The following is a 17,696-nucleotide window of genomic DNA, read 5'->3' on the forward strand; positions in this document are numbered from 1 at the left end:
TGACTGAGAAGTCAGGCCGTGCATCATCTGGCTCACCCAGCTTTCAGAAAGTTCAGTTCCTCTTTCTTATTCAGAAATCTGTTATATGGATAAGTCAGTGTATGATTTAGCTCTCTTAATAAGACTATTTTCTTTATGCACGTCCAGGAAATGAAATTTTAGAAGCCCGATGCTAAGAGCTAGGACCTCTCAATCAGAGAGTTAGCAGACTGGGTTGGGGTGATCATCGCTGTAGGTAATGGACTGAATGTTCTGTAAGGAGACAGACGCAGGCTGATAACTCGGTGTGAGTCTAGAACGGCTGGCTCTTGTGTTCTGAGCACCTGAGCATAGGTGCCGACGTCTCCATTTGTTTGCACGTGACCCTGCGAGGGCCCAGTGGGTGCCGGGGTCAGGGCTGAGGGCGGGCACTGAGGGCGGCCTGAAGGGCTGGTGTCGCCGCCACAGTGGTCGGCGCTAGTCGTGCGTGAGCAGGAGCCCACTGGCCGTCCCTGGGGGTCCTGTCGAGGCTTGCTTGTTAGGGGAGAAACCGCAGGCCAGTTGGGGCAGTGGTAGCTTTTTGAAGAGCGCTGTAGGAGGCTCGGCTTTCTGTGCGTTTCCCTAATTCTGTGGTATTTTCTATCTGTCTGGCAGAGATCTTGTACAACCAGATAAACCTGCGAGTCCCAAGTTTATAGTGACGCTGGACGGTGTCCCCAGCCCCCCAGGATACATGTCAGATCAAGAGGAGGACATGTGCTCTGAAGGAGTGAGACCCGCACAGCACCCTGCAGCCTCACACGGGGGACTCGCGGGCCTCCTCCCCCCGCAGCAGTTGCACGTGCTGAGCAGGCAGCTTGAGGACCCCGATGGTAGCTTTGCAAACGGTGTGTGGGGGCTCAGCCCGCCCTCTCAGGGTGCTGGCGTCATGAAGGACGTCCTTGCCGTGTGTCTCTACCTCGAATGAATATTGGTTGGAGGTCTTTTATTTATAATTTGGTAGTGGCCTTTATACTTCTTCAGACAAAATGACCAATTGAATTTGAAACTGTTTGTCCTTTGTGTGTGCTAAAATGGAGTGCCACCATGGAGGGCAACAAATACCTCTCCCTGATGCTTGTTAAAGGATGAATTCTTGCTTGGTGCCTTGTTTACCCTTTTTTTTCCCATTTAGAAACTATGTTATATTCCCCTGGAAGCAGCAGTAGTTGGTTACACTTGTAATTAGTAATTAACTGGACAGAAAACTCTATTTGGATTTTGATGTTATTTCTACTTCAGTGAAATTCCCTTGAAAGGAGTTTCTTACCTGATACTTCAAAGTACTTCTTGGAGGTTTAGGAAAAAACCTTTTGTTTACATTGATACAGAAGCATAGTAGTAGAGATGAACTCAGTTCAAATAGTGACGTGGTTTTAGGCAGATGAACGCTTCTGAGCAATCCTTCTCTCGCTGGAAATCAGTGGCCAGTGCAGTGCCTCGAGCATTTTCATTCTTTATATGAATACCAGTCACATTCCTCACAACTTATAAAGATTTTAGGAACACTTTCATTGGTAAGGGAGACAATTACTGAATATTAAATATGAAAAGCATCAAAGAAAAGGCAGTAATGTGTTCTGAAAATTTCCCACAGTAATCCTCTTGTTAGAGATACGAAAATGTATTAAATACCTTTTTTAGTCACTAAAAATACAGTGGCCTTTAGGGGGAGATCGTCAGTGAGCAATGGACAAATTGCTGTTATCTTGAACAGAGTGGACTGCTGTGAATCAGTTCTGATAGGTGGAGTGAGTTGTAAAATCTTGACTTTTCTTTCAAAGGAAGAAAAATTGTAAGTGTTAATAACTGAGGTGATAAGAACTGCAGTAGTCAGGCAGTTCAGATTTCTTGACCCCATATATTTTGTTTAAAATATGAGAAGATTCCAGTGTTTTTAGTACTTTGGATTTCAGTTTGGTAGTTTAATTTTTGGTACCTCGGGGTCTTGTTTAGTTGCCAAGTCGCGTCTGACTCTTTGCGACCCCATGGACTGTAGCCCACCGGGCTCCTCTGTCCATGGGATTCTCTAGGCAAGAATACTGGAGTGGGTTGCCATGCCCTCCTCCAGGGAGTCTTCCCACCCCAGGGATGGAACTGGCATCTCCTGACTGGCACACAGATTCTTTGCCCCTGAGCCACATGAGAAGCGCAGTTTGAGGTCTGACTTTGTTTAGACGTAGACGTGCGCGCGCAGCTTTATTGGTGTATGCAGCATAGCCGTGACCCCTGGGTCACGGAAGCTGCCTTCAGGCTGCGTGGTGCGTGGTGATGAGGAGCCACCTTCATCACGGCTTTGACCTGGGCCTCTCAGTTTCTTGCTGCTGCTCAGACGGAGCTCTGCAGCAGAGGACACGAGAGGCCGAGAAGGCTCCATCAGGAGGCTCTCGTCCGGCCTGCTCTGCCTGCCCAGGTGAGGCTTTGACACTTGTTAGTTGCTTTCCTGTCTGGTGTTTCAAGGATGCCACCAATTGCAGCGGCTGTTTTAAGCCACTCTGGCTGGCCTTTCACGGCAGCCCAGATTTTATACTTTGCAATAAAAAGTGAATTTGCCTCTTAAACAGGAAGAGTGTTGATAGCTTATGAAGTAAACGTTAAAGAAAACCAGTTGTGAACTTTGTGTATATATATGACATTTTTTCATCAGAAAGAGAGTTTCGTTGCACAGGTGTTCTAACTTCTTTCGTATTTTGCTCCTGAGATCTGTCAGTAGCTCCCCTACTCCGTTTTCCAGAATACCCATTTCTCGGGTGTCTTGGGTCAGTAGCTAGCGTCTCATTGTGGTCTTCAGGCGCTGCTTGGTTTATTCTGTGTTTTAAGTTTCCGTTAGTTGCTGTCATTTGAAAATTAGATGTCATGGGGGACTTCGTCCAGTTTTTAGGACTCCCACCTCCCACTGCAGAGGCCTGGGTTCCCTCCCTGGTCAGGGAGCGGAGATCCCACGTGCCGCACAGCTCAGCCCAAAAATAGAGTTTAGATCCCAGATGAAAAGGTGTTTGCTTCCCGAGTCGGGCGGCAGTCTGGTGGCACGAGTGCCGTTTTCTGGCGTCGGCGTCGTTGATGGTGCCATTTGGCCCGCCCCGGGAGGGGAGGTGCTGAGCAGCACCTCGGGGCCATGCGTGTACTCTCCAGGCCCTTGTCTGAGCAGGTCTCCTCTGTGAGGCTTTCTTCCGTTGGACCACCTTACATCTGGACAGCCTCACTCTGATCTGATAAGTGATCCTCTGGGCCCCTCTGGGTCATAGGACATTTGTGATGCTTTAGGCAGAATCTCTTCCTCCCTTTGTCCATTGATGTGAGTCTATCACCTGTACCTAGAAAGCTGCGCATACCTCGGCGAGTGGGAGCACTTAGTTTTAGACGCTAATCATCTTCCCGTTTTTTTATCACCTCGAGTTTCCAGTTCCCGTTTCATTTTATTGCTTCCCTAGTTGACACTCTTTTCTCTTGTAATCTTCATTCAGCTGAAATAATTAAGAGGATTGGAGTTTTCAGGGAGAACTGACTCTTGTTGAGCGTCCCTGTCCACTTTCCTCTTCCCAGTGAGAACACTAGTCTGCACCCTAGTAATCTTTTGTAAGATTCTAGCTGTATTATTTGGACTCATTTGTTAGAAGAACATAAGGTTCTAAGACTGGGTATCGAGGGAAGTTCACTAAAGGTGTCATGTCCTGAATCGGTTATATTGAGTGAAGACTTTTACTTCGTTCCCCTCTGTAGCTGAGCTGAGCGAGCTGAGCGTGGCGCAGAAGCCGGAGAAGCTGCTGGAGCGCTGCAAGTACTGGCCTGCCTGCAAGAACGGGGACGAGTGCGCTTACCATCACCCCGTGTCGCCTTGCAAGTGAGTCGCAGCAGCTCGCTCCTGGCTTTCAGGTCACTTCCTCGGGAGAGCTTCCTTCTGGCTCTTTCCTGTGACCAGGCGTGAGCTTTGTAACTGCGTGCCGCAGCGGCACTTGTGTGCCCTCCAGGACAGCACACACCTGGTGTCTATGAGGGTGAGGCGGCAGAGGTCGCCTCTGTGCCTCTTGAGATACTGAAACTTCTGGGTTTCTTTGAGGATTCTGTACATTGAAGGAGTAACAGACAGGTCTGGCCTTGGGAGTATAAGATGAAGCAGGGCAAAGGCTAACAAGAGTTTCGCCAGAACACACTGGTGGTAGCAAACGCCCTGTTGCATAAAATGTTAGAGAGACCTCAGTTACAGAGTAGACGGTGTCTCTTCCTGTCCCAAGAAACACTTCTGCTTCTCATGGTGACTTGGCCTGAGATGAAAGTCTGTTACCCCCCCAGGCTTTGAAATAGGCATTTGTGTCCTGTGTTGATATCTGGCATCATTTAGAAATGGGAGTTTGTTTTTTTTTTCTTGTTACTTCAGTGTTTCTCAAAACAAGTAGTGATGGAATTAAGAGTACAATGGACCATCTCTACAAAAAACCATGTGTTTGGGAGATTAAATGTGAATAATGTTTTATTTTGTTTTATAGAGCCTTTCCCAATTGTAAATTTGCTGAGAAGTGTCTGTTTGTTCATCCAAATTGTAAATATGATGCAAAATGTACTAAACCAGACTGTCCCTTCACTCACATGAGCCGAAGAACTCCAGGACTGCCTCCAAAACCAGGTCAGTGACTGCACTTCTGCATCTGAGTGAAGAGGGGAAAGTTTTGTGACTGTAAAAAAGAAGTAGTTTGAGACCATCGTGTAAGAGTCAGGTAACTAGTCTCACAGAACAGGTGTATCCATTCTGTAGCATTCTAAAGTATTGTATCTTGAGTAGTGGGTGTTACAGATGTCCATTTTTTAAAGTGGTTCCCATGAAAACATCCACAAACTGCACTAACCATGATTTTGCCAAATCTCATCTCTGCAGTCACAGCAGCAGCACCGCCTTCCAGTAGTCAGCTGTGCCGCTACTTCCCAGCTTGTAAGAAAATGGAGTGTCCCTTCTATCATCCGAAAGTAAGAACTTTCACCTTCCCAAAAAGGAATTTAGTGGCAGCCTGTTCACTAGCAAACCGTATATTGTCTTTTTTCTTTCCCAGTTTAACTTTTTTGTTAAGAGTTAACTTCATGGTTTTTAAGACCTTTAAGTTATTCCCTAGTTGTCCCTGAGCCTGTGTGTGGCCCATTAGGCCAAGTTATCTGAACTGGTTTAATGTTAGTAGACTAATCTCCTGTGGGTGTCCTTGGTGGCTCAGACGGTAAAGAATCCACTTGCCAAGCAGGAGACCCAGGTTCCATCCCTGGGTCAGGAAGACACCCTGGAGGAGGGCATGGCAACCCACTGCAGTGTTCTTTCTTGCCCAGAGAATCCACGGACAGAGGAGCCTGGTGGGCTGCAGTCCGTGGGGTCGCAGAGACTCAGACACGACTGAGCGGCCCAGCGCAGCAGCCTCCCCTCCCGGGAGAGGGATGCTCCCCGCTGCTTGTTGGGCTCAGTTCTTCTTTGCCCCAAATGTGTGTCCCCCTGCCCCACCCTCATGCCAGACCAGAGGCGCTGAGGTCCAGTAGTACTTACTGACGCCATCTGCAGTCCACATGTGTATCCGCAGTTATAATTGTCTGCACTAGAGATTGGTCGATGTGTCTCCAGCTGTCTGGCTGCTGGAATGAATCACCTTCTCTCTGAAACGGCAGCCTAGTGACCATGTGAAAGGCCTTCAGTTCCCCAGCTGTGGTTGGACGCAGTTGAGGGTGAAAATGGGGGGTGCTGGGCAGGATGGGCACGTGGCTGTTGCTCGAACGGGAGGAGCTCTGTATCATGTGCTCAGGCTCCTCTTGAAGCTCACCTTGTTACTCTTTGACTAGGATTTTGTCTTGGTGGGGGTTCCTGTTTGAGGGCTTCAGTAGTACCAAAGTCGACGTGAACAGTCTGTATCTGCTGCCCCGTTACCCTCATGGGCTGGTTGCTGCCCCCCAGGTCGCTGTGGGTTTCTGCATCAGCTCTGCAGACGTGCTGAAGCTGTTCTCTCTCTGTAGCACTGTAGATTTAACACTCAGTGTACACGGCCTGACTGCACGTTCTACCATCCCACCATTGCGGTACCACCACGACATGCCTTGAAATGGATTCGACCTCAGACCAGGTAAAGGTTAGAAGTAGTTTTTCTAATGTCATTTCAAATGGTTTTCTAGTATATGTAATACTTTCTTAAATTTGTAAGCATACAAATTTGGGGAAAGCATCACTTTTTGTCTGCTGTTCAATTAAAGGCAAGATAATTCACTACATAAACCAAATTTTGTTTCATTCAGCAATTGTTTGTTTGCTTCAGACTTCCTCTAACTTCTGAACATACTATGTGAACTTAAGGCCTTCAGATTACAAATTTTCACATCAGTTTTCTTGGACATTATTAAACATTGAAATTAAGTTTCAAAATATTTTTACTGTGACCCTTACATTTAAATGCATATGTTCGTATCTTTTGTGTACCTTATATAATTTATTCTTTTACAAACTTTACATTGTAATCTGTAGAGCAGATATTATCTGAAAATACTGAACTTCTATTAACTGATGTTAATTAAAGCAGTTAATTGGAAAACTTTTGGTTTTGTTTATTCAGTGAGTGACACCCAGTCCTACCTGACAGAAGACGGTGGCGTTTGAGAGTTTCCGTCTACTGATGAAAGACGCTCTGCAGAATTTGTCAGGTCTTTGAAACTTGGAATATATTGCTTTCATGATATGAAGTTTATTGCCTATCTGAAGTGTCTAATTTTTCAAGTTTGTAAGTTTATTAAGTGATTTTAACATTGGGTCTTTTTTTGTTGTTTTGTTTTGACTGTGGAAAGACAGTTTAAGGAAAAGCTGAACTCTATTAAAACACTTGAGGCATGTTTGTACACTGCTGTGTTCAGGTATCAGAACTGACAGCGTGGTGCTATCACTGCTGGTGCTGACAGTCCAGCTGAGGTGCCACAGTGCTGCGTGTCCAGCGCTGAGTGAGGGGCGGGGGGGCCCTTACTCTGGAAGCTGGATGGCTGCTTTCACTTTCTGACTCCCCAGAAAACAGGGAGTGGCCCAGAGTGCTGAGGTGGCATGACACAGTTATTCAGTCCTGCTCTTCAAAGTGACTGACTACCAAGGCTTTTTGAGTTGAGTGCTGCTTTGGTGAATGGCTCCCAAATGTCTGCTCCCTTGCTTTCTGAGAAAGGGTGAGTGAGGTGGGGCGTGCAGGGGACCATAGTTGGAATGCAAAAGGCAAAAAATAGCAACAGTTCGTTAAAATGCTTTCATTTACTGTTAACATACACTTTTTAAATAAGTATCTGGGGGATCTACATTATCACAAAATTATACAAAAATTTTTTACAAGCATATACATAAGGTATCAGAACAAACTTTAACTCACAAGATTATAGCTATACATACATATTCTCATGTTCTGAAAAATAACATTCTCAGAAATAACTCCACAGAAAATAGTTATTATTGAAGATAATTTTTTAAATGTAAAAACTAGATTTAAATAGTATATTTTAAATGACTATATAATTACAGAGATCAGATGGGTAAACTGCAAAATAGGACTTAACTTTTGGGATACTGAATGAAAATATAGTTTTGTGTGTGGTTTTAAAATTGTTAAGGCAAGAAGTGTCAAATTCTTTAGAATTAAATAACAGATCACTGATTTTTAAAAGACAATGTAGCTTTTTAAAAAGTAAAGCTAAAAGTTGGTTAGAAAAAAAGAGTTAATGCAAAAAGGATAGTAAAGTTCAAAATATTCTAAGGACCAAATTAAACTATTAAAAAAAAACGTTGTTTGACATGCTTATTAGTCATACATCCAAGGGATAATAAAACTACATATTTGTAAAAGTCCATGTTTCAGATGCTAAAACCTGCAGCCTTGTGGCCATCTCTTTGCTGTTGGAAGAAAGAATTAACTAGTTATTAAACCATCTTTTAAGTTGCACTTTGCTGTGCTTATAAGACTTGAAACATCAGAAGAAGCAAGATGGCACACAGGGCACGCATTAAGCCACCGTGTGGCTAGCCTCGGGTGAAATGGCAATTCCACTTCATTCTGAAAAGTTTTACTCCCCCAAATCTAAGGTACTTGTTCATTCGAGTGTTGACTGACTTGAGATGCTTTATTTCTACAGAAGAAATTTGTTTCAAATTGTATTTACAGAAATTTAAACAGACTTTTAGTGTCAGTGCTCATGAATGGAGCATATTTGTTCTCATACTTTCACTGTAAAGAAGGTGAACGGGAGACAGGGGCTCCAGTGATTTAGTTCAGCCATTTTTGAGGAAATAATGTGCTGAAATCAGATTTTTTTCTATTTAAGGAGATGCATTAAGAGTTTCATCTTTCAGTTGCTATGGTTTATGGGCAGGCAGAAGTTCACTATAACTTGGTCCAAAATGAACCACCATCAAAAAAGTTCACAGAAAAGGAAGGGAGCAGAGGTGGCTGTGAGTGGCACCAGGGTGTCCGGGCATGCGTTTGCCTACAGAGAGGCGGCCAGTGGTGCCAGGGGAGAGCTCAGCTTACAAATTGGGGAGCTCAGTCAGGTACCACCCACGGGAACAACCCTCTGGGTTAAAAAATCAATCCACACGGCCTGTCACGGCTGTTCACCTGGCCTCAGTCGATGGCTAGTGTGAGGACAGCGGTTGTGGGCTGACGACTGATCTCAGCAGGACCGCGTCGGGACACGGACAGCGGGGACTGATGCCGCCGCACGCCGACCGCGGGAAGGACAACTCGGGGGGAAGCAAGGTCCCCCTATGTGGTTCCGTGATTACGGCCGGAGTTTCTACCCGGCGTGTAATGAGACTGGAATTTCTCTTCAGCCAGAAGCAGGTAAACTTGACCCAAGGAGCATCTGAAGCTGCAGCTGCCTCAAATAGAGGGGAAGTGGGTTCAGGGGAATTTTTAGCTTTATCAGTTAGTCTTTTATAGTATACATGAACAGAAGCTTTAAATATTAGTGTTTCATCAAATTGGGCTTAATTTAGGAGAATCCATTGACACGAAAATGAAAGAAAATGATCTTAATGTTTCAAGCTTCTTAAAGGAACACCCCAGTCAGTCCTTCAGACGCAGCTGTTCAGAGCTCTAAAACGGACCAGGTTCAGTCACTGGTTGGGCTTCCGTGATGTAACTCGGCCTTTTCTGGTTTTCATATTTACAGGGTATTGCACATAGAAAACAGATAACTAGAAACCTGAAAGGCTCTATTACACTACAAAGATAATTAACACATGAAAATAAAAAGTCATAGGACCAATACAGCATCTTAAACTTCTTCATACTTAGAAAAATATATTTTTAAATAGCAGTCTGCATAATTTCCAGTCATCAGGAAACTACAAGTGAGCTAAACAGGAAGTTCCTGAATGGCAAGTACTGGTCTTTGGCAGCATTTAAAGTGAACAGGAGTGAAGATCTCAGAGTTCAGCCCCAGTCCACCAAGAAAGGGTTGTCACAGACAAGTTTCATAAGTGGACCGATATTCATTCCTTTTGGAAGTCAGCCTATGGGGTGGCATACGTTAAACAAGTTTTTCCATAGAAAAAAAGGCTATAAAAATTTTATTTCAAGAGTTACTAAATTGTGTAACTTTGTAAATGTGAATTTAATGCTTTAGTTTACATGGTAAATGTTTCTATTAGCCTGCATCTTACTCAGCATTCTCTCCCAGTTAAAATAGTACTACTGTCTAAAACCTTAAACTGTACATCACTGGAAATGATTGTTTATCATACTTTTCCATTAATGAGGCTATAATCATGTTTTACTGTTTGAGTTACAGGGATGAAACCTAGACGTGAGAATGGCAGCTCAAAAATGAAAAAGTAGTGATCGTAAACTGCTGACTTGGGATTTGCTCTTGAATTTAAAACTTTCAGGAGAAAAATGTCCTTTATAAGTGGGAGCTTATTAACGCTTAGGAAGCATTCTCCAGTAGACCTCGTGTATATTTTCTTAGGGAAAATAATGTTTGCCTTTTAAAAACTGTGATCCTTTAGGGTGATGGTATATTTCCTTATGTAAACACAAAGATAACATACTAAACAGTTGAATCTTGGAAAATAAAAATTAAAAAAAAAAAAAAAGTTTTGCTAAAAAAAAAGAGGATGAAAATTATCCAAGTTGGGTTTTTGAGGTTTTGGTTCATTTTTTTGAGGAGCTCTGTCTCCCAAACCTCCCCAGCAGGCCTGCCAGATCCGCACACGCCCCAGAGTGGGGTCTGGCTGTCACCATCAGCTCATTTAATCCTTTCGTGACATGGGATTACCTGGCAGTGTGTGGATTATGGACAGTTACCTCGTGCATATTACAAATATTTTGAACCGATCAATCTTCATTTTGACAAGTTTAGGCATTTTATCCCTGTTTCAATCTTAAGTTAGCACCACTTGACCGTGCAGGGCTTGGTTCTGATTATTTTTTCCGCTTGTGTAGTCCTGCTTTTCTCAAGGCTGTTAATTTACAGAATCTTCTCAGCATCCGTATCTTTCAGTGAGGCATATGTACACATTTCCAGACGAATAAACTGCAATCAGAAAAACAGCAGTGAGTTCATGATCTTTCTAGATTCTCAGAACAGTTTTTCAGTTAAGCTTTCAAATCAGCATAAAGTTTTTCCTTTTTAAGTCCTTTTAGTACACAGTATACAAACTCCAAAGAGCCACCTGGTTTTGCTACCTTAATGATATTGACTAGCTGAGTCCATACAAGACCCTGTCAGAAGAAGTGATTAAATCTCTTAACTAGTAAGTTGGCATATCTTGGGCTGAGAAAGTCACAAACCTGCAGTCATCACCGCCAGCACTAATAACATGTCGATCACCGCTGGTAAATCGAATGTTTGTCACGTGGGGTGAATGACCCAAGAACCTTTTGTGTTTTGCCTAAAAAACAACAAAGAACAAGGCTCAGCGTGTGTGATAAACTCTGAAGTCAAAGGTTTCTGTCAGGAACCACTGTCTCCATCACAAAGACTGGAGAGAGTCAGCAGTTTGGACCACAGCTATTGATTAAATGCTTTTTCAGAGTGATGGGTCTGCGTTGAAAAGCATTTGCAGTGTGGTAACAGATGGATTAAAGGTCTGGTAAAAGGCTGAGTGCAGCTTTGTTAGGATAGTTTGAGAAGATGGCATGACTTTTGAGGGCAAGGGGAGATAATTTCTAACCACTTTTATTTCAGAGTAATGGATTTAGGAAGTTTGGAAAAAAGTTTAGAATCAAATCTCAAACTATTTTCAAATCGTGAGATGACAATATATTTTAGCGCATAGCATGTGGGAAAATGGACTAATGATTGAAAGTACATTGGGGGTAAAGCTACATAAACTACTAAACCCAAGACACACTTACAAATTTTTCAGGACATGGGAAGTCAAATAACTTAACCATGCCAAAGTCATCTCCCGTTACCAGGCTGAGTCCTGAGTGAGACACACAGGCACAGTTGACATCCGCTTTCTCAGCGTGTCTGGACCAGATTCCCATAACTTCATCTCCTAGAATACTACAGAGAAGGAATAAAAAAAACCCACCATAGCAAACACAGGTTTACCATCCTGAAAAAGTTTTATGGTAATTAATCTTTAAGTACCTAATTGTTATTTAGATATAAGAATAAATTATGAAAAGGCATTACCTGGAAGCCTGAGTTTCTCCTGGGATGTGAATCCCCCACACATATACCTTTTCTTTTTGAAAATTTACAGTTTTAAGGGTTTCTAGACTAAATCTTTGGAAAATTCAATTAATACTTTATAATAGCTGACAGAACTATTTAAAAAATTAAGTGTTTATGTTATAGGAATTTGATGGTATCTTTCATTTTCATTGATGATTACTCATGGTTAACTGTTCCACAGCCAGCAACTTTGAACCCACTCATAAGGTTTCATTTCTAACAGCTGCTATCAATAACATTCCTACAGAAAGAGAAATACTATTGCCTAACAATACTCAATACATGTTTTTGTTGGTTATTAAACCTACTTAAGGAAATGTCATGATATCTTTAAAGTCACAACTTTGATTTCCTTTAATTAAAAGAACTGATATAGAAATTATTTGATCAAGAGGGGTCCCACCCTGAGCATATCATTTTCTTAGGAAGAATTCAAGATGGTAACAAAAACTGAAAACTCAATTACTTTCCCTCGGGAATGGTTCTAGCTGTTCAGAAATTTTCTAATTTTCCTGACTTTCAGTTAGTTCTTCCCCTCTGAATACAAGAAATATTTACCTAGTCCATGTAGCCCAAGTAATTCTGTCAATGGCAGCCTGATCCATAAGATGTTTTCCTGAAGGCACTTCATAGACATGCCGTTTATAGCAACCAGTGGAGACCTTTCATAATGTTAAAATGGAACAAGAATCCCATCATGTGAGAACTAAAAATCCAGAAACAGTTCATAGTATACTGGCAAAATGCTGTTTGATTTACACTTCTAAAATAATTAAGACTAAAAGATGAGAATAAAAGTCTGTGAGCAAAAAAAAAGGACTCAGAACAGATGAGTAAGGAATCATACAGAAACCGTGAACAGTGGTAGTGAAGGAAAGGCAAGAGTTGGGCTGGGAACAGGAGTTTCAAAAGCACTAACATGCAGAAGCAGAACTGAAGTGCAGTGGACGCTGTACCTGGAGATGCCTGCTGTCTGCAGAGAAGTCCATCTGAATGACGAAGCTGGGAATGTCTTTGCAGTAGCTAATTCTGTTAAGGGTGGGGCCCAGTGTTAGGTCATAAAAATCCACTGAATTCTCACTGGAACCCACGGCTAGAAACCGGGAATCTGGACTAAATCTGAACATACAACAAGAGATGACATGCAAAGATGCATTAGACCGCATGAAATACAGCAGTGTGCACATTCAGGGGACCTCCCTAGTAGCTCAGGGGCTGAGAATCCACCTCCCAGCGCAGGGGATGCAGCTCAGACCCCTGGTCCGGGAACTGGAATCCCACGTGCCTCGGGGCAGCTCAGCCCGGGCGCCACAGCTAAGGCCCCTGGAAGCCACATCAACTAAAACAACCTCAGACCAGTGACTCTTCCTGTTTAGTCCTTAGTAAGTATTCAAGATGAGTGTGTGTAATACGGCCTCAAACAGATTTACCTGATAGGCAAAACAGATTTTGTAGACTGATGCCATATTTGTTTTACACGAAACAGGTTTATATTTTACGTCAGTGTTAAGTGATTCCTCATTTCATCTTTAAAAATATCTCAGCTTTTAAAAACCACTAACAGTTTACATATACTACTTGGTTACATAATTCAGTAAGATAGGGTTTTTATCTGCGAAGGTTGTATCTTAACAGCAAGGGACACAGACCAGCTTAACTCATGTCAGGCTGTTGGATGAAGGGATACGACTTGGAGCTTGGAAGACGTTATTTTTAAGTAAAATACTATCTGCCACATAAATACACTAAGTACTATTTGCCTAGTGATCACGTGAAGCCATGCAGTTCGGTGTTTTGAAAAGGCTCCACGGTCTTGCTGACATACCTTCCGAACACTGGAGGGCGTAGGGAAGCCATAGTTACTGTTTTATACACTGACATCCTGAGGAAGGTGTCAAATGTAAAAATGGTCTTACTGGTAAAAGAGAGCAAGTTTTGACAGATCCGATTCAGTAATCTGCTGATCACACAAGTGCTCAGTAAATAGTGTGCACGTGTGCTAAGGCTGCTTCAGTCGTGTCTGACTCTGCGACCCCATGGGCTATAGCCCCCCAGCTCCTCTGTCCACGGGGGTCTCCAGGCAAGAAGACCAGAGCGGGTGGCTATGCCCTCCTCCAGGGGGGTCTTCCGACCCAGGGATGGAACGCAGGTTGTCTACATTTCGGGGGCTGGCAGGTGGGTTCCTTGCCACTAGTGCCCCCTGGGAAGTCCCGGGTTCAGTAGATGGTAACCACTGTTAACAAAAACTCAAGCACTGAAAAAGGCTCCAGAAGAATTTTAATTCAGATTCTGGAGCACAGATGTTCACTGACAATGGATTAAAGGAATGAACTGTATATTCAGTAGAGATTAAGAGAAGGTGTTTGAGGTTGAAAGTTTTAATTTTCTAGGCTTTGTAAGAGATGTTAGGGGTTTTAATTTTCCAGGTTTTTTTTTTTTTACTGTGCCGTCTGCTTGTGGTACCCTAGTTCCCCGACCAGGGACTGAACCCAGGGAATTCCCTAACTTCCCAGGCTTTCAAAGGGCAGGTGAAAGATAACTTGGTGAGATGAGCTTGCTGGACATGTGTTCATCAAGCATCCCCGAGGACTTGCTGTCACAAGGTGCTGTGCCTGGTGCCCAGCAAACTCATGACTCAGTAAGGAGAAGCAGGCACGCACACGAGCAGCCACGTCTCAGCGCGCAGTTTATGGTGGGGTGAGATGCTACAGGCACCAAGGACCTTTTCTCCAAATTCAAGCGGGATCACTTAGAGAATACCCTAGGTGTCCCGTTCCGCTGGTTGACTGACCTGATGTCATGGATTGCACACCGTCTGTCTCTCTTCTTTCCCCATATCTTCAGGGAGCTCACAAGTAAAATGATAAATTCTCCGTTTTTCATCCCAATGGCCACCATGTCCCCTTCCGGGCTGTAGCAGACGGTACAAGCAGCGTGTCCCAGATTGACTTTGTTCAGCATCTTCTGCATCAGAACCAGGGGGGTCAGAGAGAACGACATTAAGTAGAGAACTTACAAAGCCAAGTCCCCCAAATTCTCCACACAGCTGTGAACTTGCTAAGTGCAATTTAGGACTCTGCTGCTTAGAAACCGTAACACCGTTTAAAAGCTGCACGCACTCTGTCAGCAATGTCCCAGAGCCTCACTGTCCCGTCTTCCGCAGCGGACAGGAAGAAGTCCCTGGAGGGGTGGGTCGCGAGTCCCCACACAGGGCCGTCCACGTGCCCGCTCACCAGGACGTTACACGCAGCGTTCTTCTCTCCAACTTCAATGATTTCAGCGTTCCTTGTCCCTACCAGTATCTTGCCCTGAAACACAAGTGGGGCCAAAACAGTTACTGGACCACCACAGTTGCTGCTCTTCGCAACCTAAGGATGACCTGCTGACCTATGTGACGCTGCGACTCGCAGTAGGAAGTGCACACACCTTCCTCGGTCTGCAGTGGGGCTGCCTCTGATAAGCCCATCACAAGGTGAAAATGTCAGGAGTGCACTTCACACACCTAACCTACTGGACACGGCAGCCTGGCCTACCTGACACGCGCAGGACGCTTAGCTAAGCCTACCCACAGCAACGAGCTGGACGTCTCGTGGTGTTTATCGAGCACCGTCCTGAAAGTGAAGCACAGTGTGACTGCCTTGGTACAGACGGTCGCTGTAGGTGCACCGACTGCTGATCCCCGTGAGCGCGTGGCTGCCCGGGAGCCAGGGCGAGCTGTGCTGCTCCACGTCACGGGAGGGCCGGACCAGAGCTCGCTGGCTGGGGACGAGCAAACTAAGCATTCGAAGTATGCTTTCCACCGGATGTGTATCACTCTTGCACTATCTTAAAATCGAAAAACCTTAACTTGCAGACACTCAGTATGTCTGGTCTTGTTCCCAATTACTCACATAAAGCTCCTAAAAGTGGAAGTCTGACTCTGCGACCCCGTGGACTGTAGCCCGCCTGGCTCCTCTGCCCATGGGATTCTCCAGGCAAGGACACTGGAGTGGGTTGCCATGCCCTCTTCCAGGAGACCTTCCTGACCCAGGGATCAAAGCCAGGTCTCCTGCATTGCAGGTGGATTCTTTATCAGCTGAGCCACCGGGGAAGCTTCTAAAACCCCTGGAGTTCGCTGAGTGGTGAACAAGATGGGTACCTTTTATGTTAATAAGGTGACATCTGGACCTCACGTAAGGGGGGTGGTTGCCGGCGGACCCAACCATGTGCTTAGGAGGTAGCCTGGCAGTTTCACTGTCTCTTTCCCACACCTCGGGGATGGGAGAGGGGCTAGACGACCAATAGTGAACGAGTTAATCAGCCAAGACTGCACAAGAAGCCTCCCCAAAGGCCAGGGTTTGGAGAGCTCAGGCTGCTGAGCAAGGGGAGAGGCAGGCTGGGTGGCCTGAAGCTCCGCCCTGCCCCACGTACGCCACCCTGGGCAGCTCTGCGTCTGGCTGTCCCCGAGCTACATCCTTCACAGTGAATTGCTGATCCAGTAAGGAACAGGTTTCTGAGTCAGTGAGCCGCTCAAGCGAGTTAACAGCCTGAGGAGGCGCCGTACAACTCTCTCACTTAGAGCCCGTGGGTCAGGGCACAGGTGACGGACTGGCGTCTTAAGTCCAAGAAGAGCTGTGGAACCTCCGAACGACAGCTGACCAGAGGTCCAGGCAGCAACCACCTGGCATCTGACGGGGTGTGGGGCGGGTCAGTCTGGCAGGACTGAGCCTCCAGCCTCCTGAGGAGCCTGACGCTTTCGCTGGGAGATACTTTGAGGATACGGCTGAATTTATGGACACGCTGGAGAATTCCTTGGCGCTGTGTGGGAAGCAGTCCTGAACTCAGCGTCCACACACTGGATCTGCGTCCAAACCAAAACCACCTACTCTCAGAGAACTTGCTGCCTGGACTAATCTAAGCAAGCCAGGCATTAGTTCACGCAAAGCTTTCTACGGCCAGAGGCGCACCCAGAAGCACTCAGCCAGGCGCTAGGCCAAGCTGACCACCGTGTGCCTCGCTTCTCCAGCATCCAAGTTTTGACGCTGACTGTGATATCTCAGTCTGAAAACCTCCAAAGAGGAGTAAGTGCATTGGGATATGGGAAGAAAGTATTGGATTTTAGTTGAAAGTAACTGTAAATAAAAGAAAGCATACCTCCTATTTACTAGACAGAGGACAATGCATGTGCGCGCTTTGTAAACACTTATTGTGAGTGCATGCACGTTAATGGTTCTTAGAGCGATGTGTGCTTTTTCATCGAATGGAGACAGCTGCCTTAGTCAAAACGAGTCAACTGGCAAAGAAATTCAACTGTCTACTGGAGTGGATTCAAGAAAACGAGGAGCTATATAGATACAGAGCTCAGGGAGCAGCTTCTTGTCTTTCTGCAAAGAAAGTAGCAGAGAAGAGGCAGGGATACTGGACTGTGCATCTTTTCAGCGCTGTCCATCGCGCTGCAGGTGGGAGAGGCGCCGAGTGCCCAGCTCCCCGCCGGCGCGCACCTTGCCTCTGCACACGGAGCGCACGCAGTCGCTGGCCTGGCCCGTCTCCAGCCGGAAGGCGCGGCACCGCCTCAGCTCCTGGTCCCACAGCTTGACGGCTCCTCCCTCCTTTGACCTGAGAAAAGAACCGCCCAGACCAGAAGACGCACTTACTGTTGGCGCTTACAGATACTTTTTATTATAAACGAAGACTAACCTACAAGCAGAACGCTAAAAGATGCTCCAGTCTTTGCATTAAAGTTTCTATGGCAATTTAAACACACACTGGGTCTCAAGCATTCAGTTCAAGCAAATTCTATGGAAATAAATGTTTCAGATGTAAGCATCAGTCTACTTAGTCTGTCCTCGCCATATATACCTTTTACTCTCATAATACTTTTTAGTAAGGAAATGTGCAAAATGATTCTTTTTTTTCTGGCCATGCCATGTGGCTTGCAGGATCTTAGTTCCCCCACTAGGGATTGAACCCAGGCCACAGAAGTGAAAGCATCAAGTCCTAACCACTGGATCTCCAGGGAAGTCCCCAAA

General features: G+C 45.1%; 2 protein-coding genes across 16 annotated transcripts in view; one reads left to right on the top strand and one right to left on the bottom strand.

Annotated features, from left to right (window-relative positions):
- The window catches only part of ZC3H14 (zinc finger CCCH-type containing 14), a 39,972-nt gene extending 33,105 nt beyond the window's left edge, over window positions 1–6,867 (top strand). For 4 of the 11 annotated variants that reach the window (XM_060418476.1, XM_060418477.1, XM_060418479.1 and 1 more), the window contains 6 exons: window positions 634–866; window positions 3,739–3,859; window positions 4,503–4,639; window positions 4,889–4,977; window positions 5,939–6,104; window positions 6,588–6,679. In XM_060418476.1, coding sequence (XP_060274459.1) covers window positions 634–866; window positions 3,739–3,859; window positions 4,503–4,639; window positions 4,889–4,977; window positions 5,939–6,082 — 724 coding nt within the window. In that variant the 3' untranslated portion in view covers window positions 6,083–6,104; window positions 6,588–6,679. Of the gene's footprint in view, window positions 1–633; window positions 867–3,738; window positions 3,860–4,502; window positions 4,640–4,888; window positions 4,978–5,938; window positions 6,105–6,587 lie in introns of all 11 variants that reach the window. The other 7 variants (XM_027972103.2, XM_060418478.1, XM_060418480.1 and 4 more) reach the window with 3 other exon arrangements.
- Window positions 6,868–7,242: 375 nt separating this feature from the next.
- The window catches only part of EML5 (EMAP like 5), a 155,442-nt gene continuing 144,988 nt past the window's right edge, over window positions 7,243–17,696 (bottom strand). For all 5 annotated transcript variants that reach the window (XM_042252835.2, XM_042252834.2, XM_060418474.1 and 2 more), the window contains 8 exons: window positions 17,169–17,283; window positions 14,808–14,996; window positions 14,480–14,652; window positions 12,645–12,807; window positions 12,247–12,350; window positions 11,361–11,514; window positions 10,794–10,894; window positions 7,243–10,536 (listed from right to left, as the gene is read on the bottom strand). In XM_042252835.2, the coding sequence (XP_042108769.1) occupies window positions 10,500–10,536; window positions 10,794–10,894; window positions 11,361–11,514; window positions 12,247–12,350; window positions 12,645–12,807; window positions 14,480–14,652; window positions 14,808–14,996; window positions 17,169–17,283 (1,036 nt within the window). In that variant the 3' untranslated portion in view covers window positions 7,243–10,499. The remainder of the gene's footprint in view (window positions 10,537–10,793; window positions 10,895–11,360; window positions 11,515–12,246; window positions 12,351–12,644; window positions 12,808–14,479; window positions 14,653–14,807; window positions 14,997–17,168; window positions 17,284–17,696) is intronic.

Source organism: Ovis aries, chromosome 7 (genome assembly GCF_016772045.2).
Source record: "Ovis aries strain OAR_USU_Benz2616 breed Rambouillet chromosome 7, ARS-UI_Ramb_v3.0, whole genome shotgun sequence".
In the NCBI taxonomy this organism is placed as follows: Eukaryota; Metazoa; Chordata; class Mammalia; order Artiodactyla; family Bovidae; genus Ovis; species Ovis aries.